The sequence below is a fragment of the Mizuhopecten yessoensis genome, unplaced genomic scaffold, assembly GCF_002113885.1.
Source record: "Mizuhopecten yessoensis strain PY_sf001 unplaced genomic scaffold, ASM211388v2 scaffold7721, whole genome shotgun sequence".
NCBI lineage: Eukaryota > Metazoa > Mollusca > Bivalvia > Pectinida > Pectinidae > Mizuhopecten > Mizuhopecten yessoensis.
This window is the reverse complement of record NW_018407189.1, coordinates 90,927-106,943: the sequence shown is the minus strand read 5'-3', so window position 1 is coordinate 106,943 and position 16,017 is coordinate 90,927. Positions and strand designations below refer to the sequence as shown.

Here is a 16,017-nt window from a genome sequence, read left to right as displayed (position 1 = left end):
GTTAGTCATTTATTGATGTTCGTACCAATCTGTATGCTAAACTATGTTTGTCCAACAGATTTTGGAGACATGCAAAGAAACTGTGATGAAGACAAGTACGCCTGATGGCATTCTGCGTTTGGGACAATCAGCTTCTAGTTCAAAAGAAACTAACTACCAGGATTTATATTTCAATGGAATGCACGATAGTGTTGTCGGTTTGCTGGAATCTTTCAATGTCAAGGAAATCACGTCAGACTTGTTCATACAGGTTGGTAAATACGATTTATCTCTTCAGTTCAAACTGTTGCGGTATAATAATCTGCTACAGATATTTGATATATTTGTGTGTGTTATAATAACTTATTAGGTATGTGATCCTTAATGAGCATGATAATTGATTATTCCACGACAATATGTGTACAACACGAAACTGAAACACGAAATGCAAATAAATAGTAACGTATCTTTGTGTTCGATTTACGATTAACGTCGATATACATCTCGAGTTGTAAGCCGTTTGCCGAATTATAGTTTCATTCAAATAAACTTCGGATATTTAAAACTGTCGTTAACATCATGTAGACTCGTCATTTCCCTATTACAGTGAACATTGTACCTATGTACTACCTCTCAACTATCACACTTTGATCTTCTTGCGTTATATTGCTTTATTGCTATAGCATTAAACATTAAGTCCTGTTCCCTAAACCTATCGTTTTGTCAATTTACGCCTAGCCATTTGCTGGTTAGAGGTGTAGTTTGATTAAAAACCATTCATGCTATTTGATAACTATCAAGAGGCACCGATTACCTCTCACACACGTTGATTATGCATATTTTTTTTCGTTCCTTTGATAAACACCTCTTTTATATCATATTGAGACCGCTTTCAAACGTTTCAGGTCACTACGTATTCCCAGCTGTTGCCTGCCACAGCAAAGGACGACATCTGTGTGCTATTCAAACTACGTCCTTTTCAAGTAGAGATTTTAAATGTCAAAGCATTTGATACAGACCAAGAATTCTGCAAGAAAATTCGGTATTATATTCCTTCTATCCTATCAAACGTGATTGGATTCACATTCTCTTAAAAAGTCAAGTTATTCGAGAAAACTTAAAGATAACATCAAAATTGGCATAAAAGCATCTTAAGTGTCTCGGCCGGAATGATTTTGTCGTATTATCAGAATGACTTTGTCGTCCTACTGGAATTATTTTGACGTACAACTGGACTATTTTGTCGTTCTACCGGCATGTTTTCTCGTTGCATCGCTGATGAATTAATAACACGTCAGAATGAATATGAAGTCATTGAACAAATGACAGTTGCCGGCAAAACGTTAATATTTTCAAAACAAAAATCACTTCACTCTTGTTATAAATGTATGACATTAATAACTCCCTCGGGCGTATACTATCTTCTACACTAATTATTAAGAGTTTCAAAAAGATTATATTATAGAAACGTGTTAATGTTTAGCATGCAACATTTCACTTACATAGTATAAAACCTGGAAAAATACGCCATTCGTACATTCATCTGTTTTAAATTTCTAGCTTTTCACACTTAAAATCAGGCAAAAGCAGGACCACTACGTTTTTCGAACTAATAGACAATCATACGTTTCAATTGTTTTCTGAATATGAATTTATGTTTTTAATGAATTTATTCAAACGAGTAATGTTTTTCATGAAACATTCACACAATTAAGAGAAAATAGAATTATACACTTGAAAGAATAAATCGGAGTTTCTGTAAGAGGAAATGAATCAAATACAACGGAATATCCAATGACATATTAATGTTCGATAGTACACCATTTAAATTACTAATTCTAGGGGTTTTGTTTCGGCACTTGAGTTTGAACCGGAAACACAACAAAAGGTTCTTATCCTTCAATGCGATTCTGGAGATCAAAATTCTAATCTGATTGCCTGCGCACGTCACAGACTTCAAGATGTCATTCACGACATGGGCAGTAAAAAGGAGTTCACCCTTTGTGTCATCCTTGTTATTCAGCTGCCCAATATAAAAGGAAGCTGTTTCACAGGATTTCAGGTAATCTGTATCAAATATTAATAAGACAAACATAGATTAGTATTTTAAACAACTTATATAAATGCAGATGACAATAAGAAAAGATTAGAATGGCAGACATGCAACATATATACTATTACATTAAGCAATATTGCTTCACCAACAAAGATAAACGCTATTCCTACACAATTTATAATACACATCGCTTATATATTCCAGAGTGGTCAATGGATGTCTGTACACATAGACGATATCAACATGGAAACTAAAAAAAGGGACCTTCGAGGAATATGCCAAATGACCTATGTAGAACTCTTACAGAAGTCAATTGTTTCAGGGCAGCAACAAACAGCTATCGATATATCTCAACTCCTCAAAAACTGTCTATGTCTGTCCCTTGCAAAAGTTAAAGACCCTGATCAGGAGAGGTCTAACCGTGGCTTGAAACGAATCAGTTATGTGATGGACCTCATTCAGCTGAAACCAAATTCAGAGAACAACCAAGGTAAGCAAAACATATAAACAAAACAAAAAATGTTTTTTTCTGATATTTATAAACGACATTGTTCCTCGTGAATGAATAATATATTTGACTTTAGATGAAGACAGTTGTGGGATATTGCTTTTATAGTGTATCCTCCTTGCTTTGTGATATATTCAAAGTATTAAAAAAAAGCAAAAAGAGGGGCACGTATTTCTATAAAAGCTCATATTTCTTACAAAACATTCTGTATAAACATGGACCAAATCAATGACAAAAACTAAGTATGACATCCTTATACAATAATTGTGTCATAACTAAATAATGACATCCTTTTAAAATATTTTTTGTCAGAATTAGATAATGCCATCCTTTTACAACAATTGTGTCAGAACTAAATAACGACATTCTTTTACAATCATTGTGATATTCATTTAAGCTCAAGACTTTACTAGACAAATGTTGTTATCTAAAGGATATTGTACAGTATATTAAACTGGGTTACAGTTATCTGTGATAGCCAAATTACTTGTAGAGTATGATCATGGTTCATAATATACAGACTTTACTTGTGATAGGTATGAACCTAACCTGTTTTCCTACTTTTTAAGTTCATGTAATTGCACGATTGGTTTCCCCTGCCGTTTCTGTATCTATTAGGAAAGTTCATGTGTGCAACCGTTTGTGTCAAACTATCATCTTTCGAAATACAAGGGGGTAGGCTCTGCTGGTGGATTGGGCTGTAACCGTGCTAGGTACAATAATTTCTTTTGGAAATTCGAATGGTAAAAATATAAACTGTTTCGTAATTCATTATTAGTCTAAAATTAACCACATCATCTTTTGTTTTTAACATTTATTTAATTGATGTTATCATGCTTCTCCTCTTCAGTTTTAAGAGTAGTTTATATCAATCTAGTTTTCCACCGTTTTTGTCCTTGGCCTAACGTATATTTACCAAATTGTATTTGTATAGGCCATCACAGAATTGTAGGAGCCAGTAAATAAGTATTTGTCGTGCGTCGTTCGCCATAATTCATCGGTTAAGTTCTTTCGAACATAAAGTCTACTGATTCTGTTATGATGAAACTTAATTGGAATACATAGTAATCTGTCACTTTCCTTACAAATCCTTCTGATTGTCACATTACGTTTGTGGCCAATGCATGTAATTTCAACGTCAAATGGAAATCTAATTCATTCTTATTCATCATTGTGTTAAAATTGTCAGAGCACAGTCCTGACATTATATGAAATTTCAATGGCTGATATCAATTCTGATTGTTTTTGCGTACTGTAACATCCAATGATCTGTCAAATTGACTATGAAAACAAAAAACTGTACGGGAGATATTAATTTAGTTATCGGGGTATACTTTTTTTCTATTCACATGGAAAATGATCCAAACAACGCTTTGTAAGCAGAACATTAAACGTATCGTACTGAGACATTTTTTTAGTATGCTATTGTTTTTACAAACGTAAGTATTCTATATTTATTTTTTTACTGTTAACGTCATCTCAAAATAAATTCGATTTTGTGTGATTTATCCCTACTCCATTTGTAGCCCCACAAATCAATTTTATATCAAATATCTGTATTCGCAAAGGTTTCATGGAGTGTAACATGATATTATGGTACCGATTAGGTAAAAGAGAATCCAACACTGAACACGACCCAAAAATTAAACCGTCTTTCAGGCACACGTAAAATGCTTTGAAAATCATTGTACAAATGATCGATGATGCTGAGCGATTGTTGGTATGATGGTACTTACTACCCACAAACAATGAAATATTTTGAATCATAATTTTGTATTTCAAAAATAGATGACACTGTTCATCTTTTGTTACCATTTGCTTTGGCAATCAAACTCATGTTAACTTTAAGGCATATTATAGACTCTGGAGACTTTTGTCGAGACATATAGAGTATTTAATTATTTCACCTTCAGGTGTAGTGATCAAAACGTTCATCTTAAACATAATTCAATAACAATCCTTGTAGCTTTGCCTTGAAATGTTAATTATTATATATTTATGAATTATTTTCCTATAGGCAGCGTAACATTTGTTGATGGTATAGTGAATATCATTCTGAGCTTACAAAAACAAAAGGATGAACGGATGGCTAAAGTATCCGGACAAGCTCCTAAGATTGCGCGGGAGGCTTGTAACTCTGACAGTGTACGTCGAGCAGGCACTTTCAGGTAACTGACTCATTCAAAATCTAATTTAGGAATAAACTTCCAGTATGATGCCATATTACAGTTTTACGAAAGCATCATTATATTTCTAAGTTCGAGTAAAACGTTAACCTGTTGTATCTCAATACAGTGTATCGTGAAAAGCAACTAACGTGTACCCTCCTGCGTATTTCTCAAATATGTTTTTTTGTATGAAAAGAGCATCTATCATTTATTCTAACACGATTCGTTTGCAACGCGTGTTTTGATTGGATATGGACAATATTCTAATCTGCGATAGAATCATGGTCAATCGTGTTAAGCTCCTCCCATCACACTTAAGCCACGCCCCGTTTTTAACAAAAACAATATGGCGTCAAGCTCGCCTCATAGTGAAACCCCGCTGATAAGGCTAGTAGGCAACAGAACAGAAACGACCGATGAAATGCATTTGTTGAATGAATAAAAAAGTAAAAAGAACGTATTCCTTGTTCTTACCTCCATTTATTACTGAAACGTTCGTTCCATCCGTGTAAAGGCATCTATTTAGCTCTCGCCAGTATGGGCGGGGCTAAATGACCGATTTTTGAAAGCTTCTTTCCGATTGGTCAGTCCGCTGAGGAATGACACTTCGCCATTTCAGGTCACAAAGTACTTTTGTACAAGGAACTACAATGTTTCTAAACATATTAGCGTAGTATATTTGTTAAGGTGTGTTCGAATAAGGATAGTACGTTGTTTTTCGTGTCTATACTGGCGATTAGAACATAAAATTTGGGTTTGAACTCGAGACAGATAGGTCGAGAGTTTAAGCCAAAATTCATGTTCTAATCGCCAGTGTAGCCACTCAAAACAACGTACTATCCCCCAAGTGTATGTGAGCGTATGCAATCGTCTGTCCAGCATCAACAGTTTCCTTAATTAATAAAGGTTAATAATATGATATTCCTATTAGAAGTGTTCTTTCTTAGAAGAGAGTTAGACTTCTTTCAAAGTTATTTGAATTCGAAAAGTTTCCTCAGAGGTCACGGGTAAAATGTATGTAGACTTTGAACTTCATATATTTAGTATTACCTACTTCTAAGGTCACTGAAATTGAATGTGTGTAATCTTATGTAATAAAGGTAACTATTTTTTCAATACCTCCGCTAGAAGTTGAACCCGGTACAAATGTACCTCTGACTTACTAGTCTTACGCTCTACCGAACGAGCTTAAGAAAAATTCTCCCTAGCCGAGTCAGCAGAAAGTGGCTAGTATTTTACTATGGTGAAACTTTATTGAAACCGTGAGACAAAGGGGAGTGTTATTCGAAAAAGTTTATCTTTATGTTTTCAAACGCTGATATTTTCGAAAATATACCTTTATGTACTGTCAATGTCATTATGGTAAATGGACTTTGATATTCAGACGACTTCTCGTGAAGGAAGAGACGTGGACAAATAATGTTTGTTCAGTATCTCGGTACCGTTAAATCAAAGTTGTTTAGGCATATTAACTTGTCGTAAATTGATTCTTTTTTTATACTGTTGAGTCAATTGTTTGCCACATCATGATCTAAAAGGGAAATATTCCTAATACCTTAAATACACCATTAATAATAATTTCCTTTCATTGATACATAAGTCAACTACATAAACTATAGACAAAAACCATACACGTTTATGTCAAATCAGGAGTATAATTACTTCCTGTAAAATTTAAAGAAAAAATTACCTTTTCATCAAGTTATTCAAACGATTCTCGTGAAACATGTCAAAAAAATGTAAAGGGTATCACAAATCAAATGTTTATCAATGACAGCCAAATTTGGCTTACTGATTCATGTAAATTCAATGAGCAAATTCACATTTCTGAAACATTGATATTGAGAGATAAATAGAATTCAGTTATTCAGAATTTGTTTTTAATATTTTTAGGAGATCTGTTACGAGAAGTATAGAGACGAGGATATCTACCTCTTTGTCATATGCAATAGCATACCTGGATACCAACCAAAATCTCGATCTCATTACCAGTGCCAGTTCTCTTGACGAGCGCATCAGTTGGGCAGCGACTTTCTTTTTGAAAGTCTTAAACAATAATGAAAGTCTGATGTTGCAATACAAGGATATGCTTAGTACAGGTGGAAAAGAACCTAGCCTGTTCTATGTGAAAACCACTGGTTATAAAGACCAAGCGTTTCCTGCAAAGATGCCTTTCTCCTGGATCATATTTGCTAATATTGACAAGATCTATCGACGTATCGCTGCTGACAAAGAACACGGTAATACTTTCAATATGAAGAAGAATACAATAAACTGGAAATCAAAATCAAAACGAAACGATTAACACTCACCTTTATCTAAGTTAAATTCAATACATCTTTGTAAATTGAAAATATGTTTGTTGACAAGCAACGGTATAATCGATACGACGTGACTGAGTATGATTTAATATGTATCATTTAAGAAAGCCAGAAACAAATAACATAAAGATTGTTCTTGTTTTTTCAGAATTCTCTAATTCAGAAGTAGCAAAGATTGTATCTACAACTCTGTCTATAGTCGGAGATTTGGACGGAAGTCTCACGTCTAAGGAGGAGAGAGCGGAGGCTACAAGACAATACCTTCACGACTTCATTCACATGACCTTTCAGTGTGAAACTCACTCTGTGACCAAGGTTATTAACATATGATATAATTTTGTTTTTGTTACATAGTTTCACCACCATATACTGCTGCAGAGCAAAGATTTGGGACCGAACAGAAAGCTAGATTGTTTTGGTAATACAAAATACAAATTAAATAAAACACAATGTATACACTGTACTTTCCCCTTTTCTTATTGAGACTGTTTGCAGATCATTTCGACTTTTAACTGGCAGAAGCATTATGATATTGATAAATTAGTACAACATTGTGAGTCGTATTACCTTCGTGTGCATTAATACATTTTATGTTCATCGCTAGAAATTTTTCCCATGATCAATTTATTTAAGATTTGAAAGTTTATTAACTTTTGGCTATTGCAAACCCCATGTTGACATGTATGCTTTTGCTTTTGTAAGATTTTGGAAACTACGTTTCATCAAGCCTGTAAGGAAAAGGGTTACAACATTTATGCCAGCAATATGGCCTTGAACCTCGTCAACATTCATCACATTAGGACTGTTTTGTATGAAAGACTAGAAAACTTTCAGATGCTGAGAAGGATGTGGCCTCAATGTGACGTTTATGTGAATAGAGAAATGAAGTCAGAAGGCAATGAGGTTGTAAGTTTAAAAACTCAAACACCTTAGATATCTAAATATGATTGATTAGCTGGTTTTAATAAAACGTAAATAATGTCTTGTCATTATTATAATAATTATACGAACTAACAGCTCATAGAGTTATGAACGCGAAAGCAGTTAACATATTTGAAATAATATTTTTTAATCAGCAGTATATAAAATCGGCATAGCGTTTGTCACCGGAACTCAATATTTAGCATATATATGTCAATCGTAATGTTGCAAAGGTCTTATACAAGTGCGGAAGAATCATTTTTGACATGTGTTTGCATATTGTAGACAAGCAATAAAATACGACTGAGAACAAGCTATTGTTTCTTGTTCTCGCGACTGCGCATATTTATCATTTATCATCATTCTATCACTACTACCCCAGATGTTTGATGTAGTAGCCCTACGAGGACAGGTGGAAGACCTAAGTGAAGCTTGTGGAACCGTTGAAGCAGGAAATTGGCTGACTAGGGTGGATAGATGTGCCCTGCTGATTGCCACCATACTAAAAGGAGACGGACATACCACTGGCTATGGCAAAACATGCGTAGAAATGTTAACTACGATACGGTAGTACAATTTTAGTAAAACACGTTTTACAATTTTTTTTATGTTTGTATGTGTCTGTACCTTATTGTACCTTGTACCTAGGGTGTATTTGATACTGTAGATGGAAACTGGTAAACATCTGGTTTTTTTTTTAAAATCAACACCATTTTGATCATATTTACGAGTAGAAAAATCTCAGAAAAGCGTAAAGAAGATCCTACCTTTCGGAAGGCAGTGCAGAAAGCAAAACAAAGCATTTTTTTCTACTGCGCTCCACGAACGTTTTGTCCATGACGGAAACAACAGTTGTCACATGGGTCAATATTCACATAGGTAATTACTACAGATATAACGGTGGTACATATCTGTGTGTACACATTTCCTATGTCATAACTGTCATTAGCGCCTAAAGGATAAAAAATATCAAGACTCATTGTAAAATATTTCAATATTAAAAAGACGTTTTTAGAGTAATGAAATGTTTATACTATAAAACGTGATTTTAACGGTTTCAGAAAAGAATGGAATCGAGTTTTGGCATTGAAAATGCTTTATGAAGAAGTGACTCTGAAGTCAGAGACTGAACTCAAACAAGTTTTCGATATGAGAACGGTGAGTTGACTGATTATTGATTTATAAACATGACTCTTATCAAAATGACTCTTAATGAAAAACAACAGACTCATCAGTGTACCTTTGCATTAGTGTGATCTTAAAAGTATGGGTTCGAGTTATTACTTATACATCATAATTTAGATTACTTACATCAATGAAGTTTCAAAATATTACTAAATTATCTTTATCACTGTTGTCGTTACAGGTATTGGAACCTCTCAAGACATTCTCACTCAAAGAAAAATCAGGACTAGAAAAATTAGATGAGTTCATGAAATCATGCAAAGCGGCAGCTTTAAAGTAAGCAACTACAGCTTGTATATAATCATTTGATAAAGATTTAAGATTCATGATCTCATTGGTACGTGTGCTATTTCCTTTTTGACATTTTTGTAAATGGGCTTTCTTTCATTGTCACTTCTAAAGCCTTCGCTTTGAAGTTATTTCTCCGTTTTGATTACTTTTATCCTTATATTTGTCGATTTGTATTAAAACGAATTATCGTTTTCCATGGGATAGAGCATGTTTTACAAGGGGCGATACCAAGTAAACTACAGACCCGTACACGTTCGCTGTTCCACTTTCAGCGTACCGTTTGCGTAGCATTTCCGTACCGTTTGCGTAGCACTTGCGTACATGTATCACTTGCGTAGCATTTCCGTAGTTCCTCCGTACCATTACCGTAGCATTTCCGCAGCACTTGAGTAGCGTTTCCGTAGCACTTCCGTATCGTTTCCGTAGCACTTGCGTCTACATCTTTCCATTTAAAAACCGTTTGTGATACGTTCGGTCGAAAATTTTACAGAATATATATTTGCCGAAACGAATTGTAAAAAACCCATTATAAACCTCATGACGTGAAAATTATTCCAACCATCATAATAATCTGAAGGGAAAAACCCCACAAAAATGACGGTTTACACATACATGGACGTAACAGCCCTCCTCCCATGGGCCTACTGTGTTTTCCCCACACCAGCATCTAGGCCTTAGGGGTAACTTAAATAACAGGCATACAGTTGGCCATGTGGTAATGACCTGTCCCTTGTTTAAGGTATAAACAAATTTAGTGTCCGTTATAAAGGTTGTTAGGGCAACAGGACCACCCGCTGACAGATACATTTCTTTCAATATGATATCTACATACCTGATAATCTAGGCAGTGATAATGCATTGATCATTCACCTGTGGTCACATTGGATTCTGATGTGCTGTACCTGATCAAGGTCACATTCTGTGATTTCAAGTCAATTAAGTCCATGTCAATTAATCCAGTTCATTGTCTATCCACCACGTACAGCTGTATGCAGGTAAATCAGTTCAAGGTAAAAACCTACAGGTAAGATACTTTGGCTGTCCCTCGATCAGGAAATGACAGCCCCAGGCACAATTTCATTTCACAACAGTGCCTTAACCGAGGTAAACTAATATTTGGAACTTGGAATTCCTAATTTAATATAAAAAAAAGGTGCCTTATTAGGATATTCAACTTCTGACGTAGATGATTTGTTTTAAAACTAATCTATTTTAAAATAATTTATCATGAGTTCTGTTATCAGTGAGCAAGGTTGAATACTAACCCGAATACGTAACAAACTTTTCATATCAGATTATTGAAAATGATGATATTTTTTCAGTAATCGTTAAAAAAAATCATTATGAAGATAACTTTATTGTCAGCATGTGACTGAGTTCCTGAGTAAATAGAGTCTTGTCTATAGCAGAGACATATATATTACAAATTGTCTCTGTCTATAGTAAGTTTGTTAACGGAGTGCCCTCTCTGTGTGTGGTAATTATAAAGGTGTAAAAAATCAGTCAAGCGGTTCCGGGCTAGTGTACCTATGAAATTACGTGGTTCATTGAAAAGGATAATTGACCTTTAAACAGCTGACCAATTAGTACCACTTAGCGCCTTTAGCAAGTAACACAGTGGACAGTATATATCAAAGGCTGGGATTAACCTGGCCTAGGGTATTTTTGGAAATATTATTAAAACGACAACAAGATTTATTAATTAATCAAAGAAAGGTTTATTGATATTTTCATACAATGTATACTTAAACAAGAATCAACTGCATTTTCATAATAAAATAAAAGATGTATAACAAAAGAAACTGTTTATCTGTGAATGAAATTTAATTAATAGACATGGTATAACATTTATACATTTCAAATCTCCGATGCATGTATTTGCATGTACTAATAAGTAAGCACATTATCGGTCTCAAAATCCTACGGAAAATCTAAAAGTGTATGGAAGTATTAAAGACGATATAAAAAAAATAGAAATAGAGGTACTGGATCCTTAACACAGGAGTCTGAAATTATCTCATTTTTAATTATTATTAGGCTTATTAATTATTACGTTTCTCGTTAAAAAAAAAACCGTAACAAGTTTACTTACTGTCAATATTAATTGATATTTTATTCGGTAAGCAGGTAGAAATATCTCTGACCATAACTTATTATTATCTGATTGTCGCGTTGATCTGTTATTGTATGTCAGGTCTTTGTGATGGATATATTACATCGATCTACCTTTATCCTAGTAGCCTACAATGTACTGACGTTTCTTCCTATGCATTGTGGGTATGTTCGTTTCGTTTTAGATATTTTATATGTTTCCGCTTTTTATGTAAACCCGTTCTTGTCACGACAAACGAATCACCGTTTGTAAGCGTCATCCGTAGCACTTCCGTACCGTTTGCGTAACACTTCCGTACCGTTTGCGTAGCACTTGCGTACCAATTCCGTACCGTTTGCGTAGCACTTGCGTACCATTTCCGTCCCGTTTGCGTAGCACTTGCGTACCATTTCCGTACCATTTGCGTAGCATTTCCGTTCCGTTTGCGTAACACTTCCGTACCGTTTGCGTAACACTTCCGTACCGTTTGCGTCCAAGGTGGAACAGCGAACGTGTACGGGTCTGTATTAATCGAGAGGAAATAATTCCCTAACACAAGAGCAATGAACGGTTTCCTATACAAATAAATAACAATAACACAGCAATATAGATGAACAGCCTCATCATTGTTGCTATGTGCTCAAGTCTTTTATTATATTTTTTATTCTAAAGAGGCCACAAATGAGGGAGAATGGTCTTGAGAACCTCGACTGCGTGAAGGAAATACAGTGTCATATTTTCCCGTTTCATGATCAATATAGTTTTGTCAGAGAGCGTGTATAATGTAAAGTGTAAAGAGTCTACTACAGTTCACTCCTGATATTTGATTTTATCTCTTTTATTTTCAAACGTTGCCTTAGGCACACCACCAAAAACACTGAAGAGGCTGATGGCAGACATATAGACAACTTTTACATGCGTGTCGTATCACAACTTTGTTTTGCCAACAACACCCCTCCATCAGATGAAGTGGTTAAGATGCTACTGGACCATATGACAAGTGGATTAACTGCAAATGAGGACGACAGACTCCAAACATTTAGTACTGGGGCTGGAACGAAAACCACTGCGAAGTCCTTCTTTCTTCAGCTACTTCTTCGCACAAGGTATCAATCATGTTGCCATAACAATCTTCGTTTTTGAATATTAAGATGTAACATCCAATTTTCATCAAAAACATCTGTTCACTGACCAAGTACTGATTACACCTTATAAGATTTTTGATTCATCTGCAGTGAAGTTAATTGTAGACACTATTTACCAACGGGTTTTTTTTCCAGAAGGGTGTTGTCCCTCTGTTTAATTATTTTTTTCAATGAATTTTGCGGTTTTTATTATAAATGTATTGACCTCATCTTTCATGTAACATTTTTTTCATTTGAACACATTTTAATGACAGATGTAATAGTCTAGTGGATTGAAAAACAGGCAAGCCTATATAAAATCTTTCCATGGGTGGCTCAAAATTTGATCATATATACAATTTAGTTACAACAATAATGATTAATTTATTTAAGGATACTTTGATTGTAACATCAGTTACAGAATTCAATCTTTGTTGTAGAAGATTTTTCCCTTTCACTTTACATTTTTATAAGTATCAGTTGATACATGTGAATATATTTCATTCTGACGCTTTTTTGTATAACAATACCAACAGAATATTGAAACAAGTCGTTGGTGATTAATGTATTAAAATGGGACAAAAAGATATCTGTATTATGCATATTATATTTTTTCTTTATGATACGGCGTTCTTTTTCACATAGAGGAGACCTGGTAAAACGACATATAGAAAGATTCTTCCATCAGGCTAGATCTGGTTTAATAAACTTACTCAAAAGGTTTGTTGGATCCGGTACGAATCCTGCAGACATCCGAATACTGGAATTCTGTTCCATGGTCGTGAAATGCATAGAAGTGAGTACCAGATACGGTCATTATCACATGATTTACTTGTGTTACACCGTAAATAACCAAACGACTCACTTTCAATAACAGGCGGACAATTTCATGGGATTGGTATTTAGCGCATTTATAAAATATGTGCCATCACTTAACCGCAAAAATTCAGCGCTTTATAATATGATAAATGAAGTAAAATGTAACTTTAACAGATCAATATTATCAGCGATTCATCACTTATGTTTAATAAAAAGTCAATACTTGAATATTCCTATTTAGTTCTGATAGACAAACTGTTACATTTCGTCCGTCAGCCTCATTCTAGTGGTCATTCGTGAAAGTTAAAGGATCAAAGGTCACATTGACCACTTCACAGTATAATCTATTGTGTTAAAGATATATGACGAACCCTTTGAAAGATTTGGTTTACAGTTACATTGTCGTAAGGTAACATCAAATTCTCCACCTCATTTAATTATACATATCATCGGTCAAATTTAAAGTGTGACGTTTAACCACTTAAACCAAAAAGGTGGTATACACGATAAATTGTTTAGCATGAACAATACAACATATTAAGTTATATTTACTCCATAGTTTGATAACATTGAGTTTTACACATAACAAGGTCTTGGTGGAAGGCTAAAGGGGCAAACGTAATAAACAGAACAGAGTGTTTTTTGTTGTATAATTAGAAGACAGTAAACGTTTGTGTATTGTCGAAAAAATATTTGTATATTTACAGGATTCTTATCGGGCACGTTTAACTGAAAAGGACCCGTTATTTGCACAAGAAATTCAGGAAGCACTGCACAAACTAACGTGGGCAAGCGAACAGCAATTCCAGAGTGGCCTTCACTATGGCAATTTGGAAATCATTGCCAGTATGCAGTTTGGATTGAAAATTACATCAACTTGCCTGCAGAAATGTTTTGTGGAAAAAACCGAGGGAAGGTCTGAAGCCGTGGTAAAACTACTGTCTGCAGCGAAAATCATATGTACACAAAAGGGAATGAGCTACCCGCAGTAAGTCTCATTTCCTATTGATGAGTTCATAACTCAATTGATATTGTATTTTTGGACATATTTAATGGTTTTGATTGTATCATTGGGATATATATTAAGCTGATAATAGTATTCATACTGCTAAGTACAATTCATCTATAACATATTACATTAACAACATATTTATACGTAATCAGACTTTCCTTTTGGAACTTGGTTGAACCCAAAACTTTGACCGATTGAACATTATTTTATAAAACTTTATAGCGTTTTGAACTAAAACATGATATTGTGTCTAGTACAACAAAAAGATCCGTGAGTAGTTCGTGTACTCTGTAAAAAGTAAGTCTTCAAATCACTGCTGTTTTACAAACTGTAATAACTCTTTTATCACTTAGCTTTTTATTATTACACTACATCTTCAAACATTGAGAAAACGGAAAGAGGTTATTTTTTTTCTAATGACTGTTCAGAACTAAGCTCCCTAAGTTCTGAAGTGTAGCGTGTCTGATACTCCACATACCTGTTAAATGATTTTAACATAAACAATCAAAAGTCAGCTACAGGTATGTAATATGATTGTCCCGGCCGTACCTTTGGAATTGCTGAAACTAACAAGATGGTATGTATCCTAAAAGTATGGTGAAAACATAGGTCAAAGATTTAACAACAGTAATTTGTTTTGTGGCTTAAATTTTCTGATAGTTGAAATATTTGTACTAAGTTTGGTTGCCAAGTTCATAGAAAAATGAAAACTTCAAAGATATATTTTGTGTCTCATATCAAGTATGGTGAAAACATAGGTCAAAGATTTAACAACAGTATTTTTTTTGTGGCTTAAATTTTCTGATAGTTGAAATATTTGTACTAAGTTTGGTTGCCAAGTTCATAGAAAAATGAAAACTTCAAAGATATATTTTGTGTCTCATATCAAGTTACCATAAAACGTTTCGGAATAATATGGCCTTTGTTCCCTGACCCCTTCCTTGTAGAAATAGTAGTGTTTGTTTCTTCGATTTACAAATTGTTATGGGGCATTGAAAAATCTGAATATCTGCTCCCCGGATTGCGACACTACAATTTTTTTTATTCCATACATATTTACTGCTTTATCGGTAGAGTCCCATAAATCACGTCATGTTAGTTCTGCTGCAAGATGATTGTGACTGGGTGAAGATTAATACGTATGTGTCCAATTTACGACATTTCGAAGATATTGCACTTCATAGTGGTACTTGAGTGGGTTATTATTTCTAGAACCGTGATCACATGGCCTTAAACCAGCAAGGTTCTGGTTTTCCTTCTAAATAATACCTTAAATTCCTACACCTCACATTGAGTTCGCTATATTTTAAGTGAATACCTTATTCGGGATCTGTGCGAGAAGTATGGCAATAGCAGCTACCAATATCTGGTCAAAGACATTGCCACTATGGACAGGAGTGTAACATGGTTTGCCTTATGCCCTGCTACGAAAGGGGTAAGTACAATTATTTACAGTGTGTTTCCTTCGCGATAACAGACTGTATGAATAGTGTATGGTACAGCATTTCCAACACGTAAGTAACTATTTGGGGCAATGAAAA

General features: G+C 34.5%; 1 protein-coding gene across 3 annotated transcripts in view; it reads left to right on the top strand.

Annotated features, from left to right (window-relative positions):
• LOC110454205 (E3 ubiquitin-protein ligase rnf213-alpha-like) overlaps positions 1 to 16,017 on the top strand; it is a 102,083-nt gene that overhangs the window by 62,346 nt on the left and 23,720 nt on the right. For all 3 annotated transcript variants that reach the window (XM_021503585.1, XM_021503584.1, XM_021503586.1), the window contains 15 exons: positions 59 to 250; positions 885 to 1,021; positions 1,822 to 2,041; positions 2,240 to 2,525; positions 4,561 to 4,711; positions 6,605 to 6,951; positions 7,181 to 7,347; positions 7,735 to 7,938; positions 8,336 to 8,520; positions 9,015 to 9,111; positions 9,320 to 9,414; positions 12,382 to 12,627; positions 13,291 to 13,441; positions 14,172 to 14,452; positions 15,788 to 15,911. In XM_021503585.1, coding sequence (XP_021359260.1) covers positions 59 to 250; positions 885 to 1,021; positions 1,822 to 2,041; positions 2,240 to 2,525; positions 4,561 to 4,711; positions 6,605 to 6,951; positions 7,181 to 7,347; positions 7,735 to 7,938; positions 8,336 to 8,520; positions 9,015 to 9,111; positions 9,320 to 9,414; positions 12,382 to 12,627; positions 13,291 to 13,441; positions 14,172 to 14,452; positions 15,788 to 15,911 — 2,883 coding nt within the window. The remainder of the gene's footprint in view (positions 1 to 58; positions 251 to 884; positions 1,022 to 1,821; positions 2,042 to 2,239; positions 2,526 to 4,560; positions 4,712 to 6,604; positions 6,952 to 7,180; positions 7,348 to 7,734; positions 7,939 to 8,335; positions 8,521 to 9,014; positions 9,112 to 9,319; positions 9,415 to 12,381; positions 12,628 to 13,290; positions 13,442 to 14,171; positions 14,453 to 15,787; positions 15,912 to 16,017) is intronic.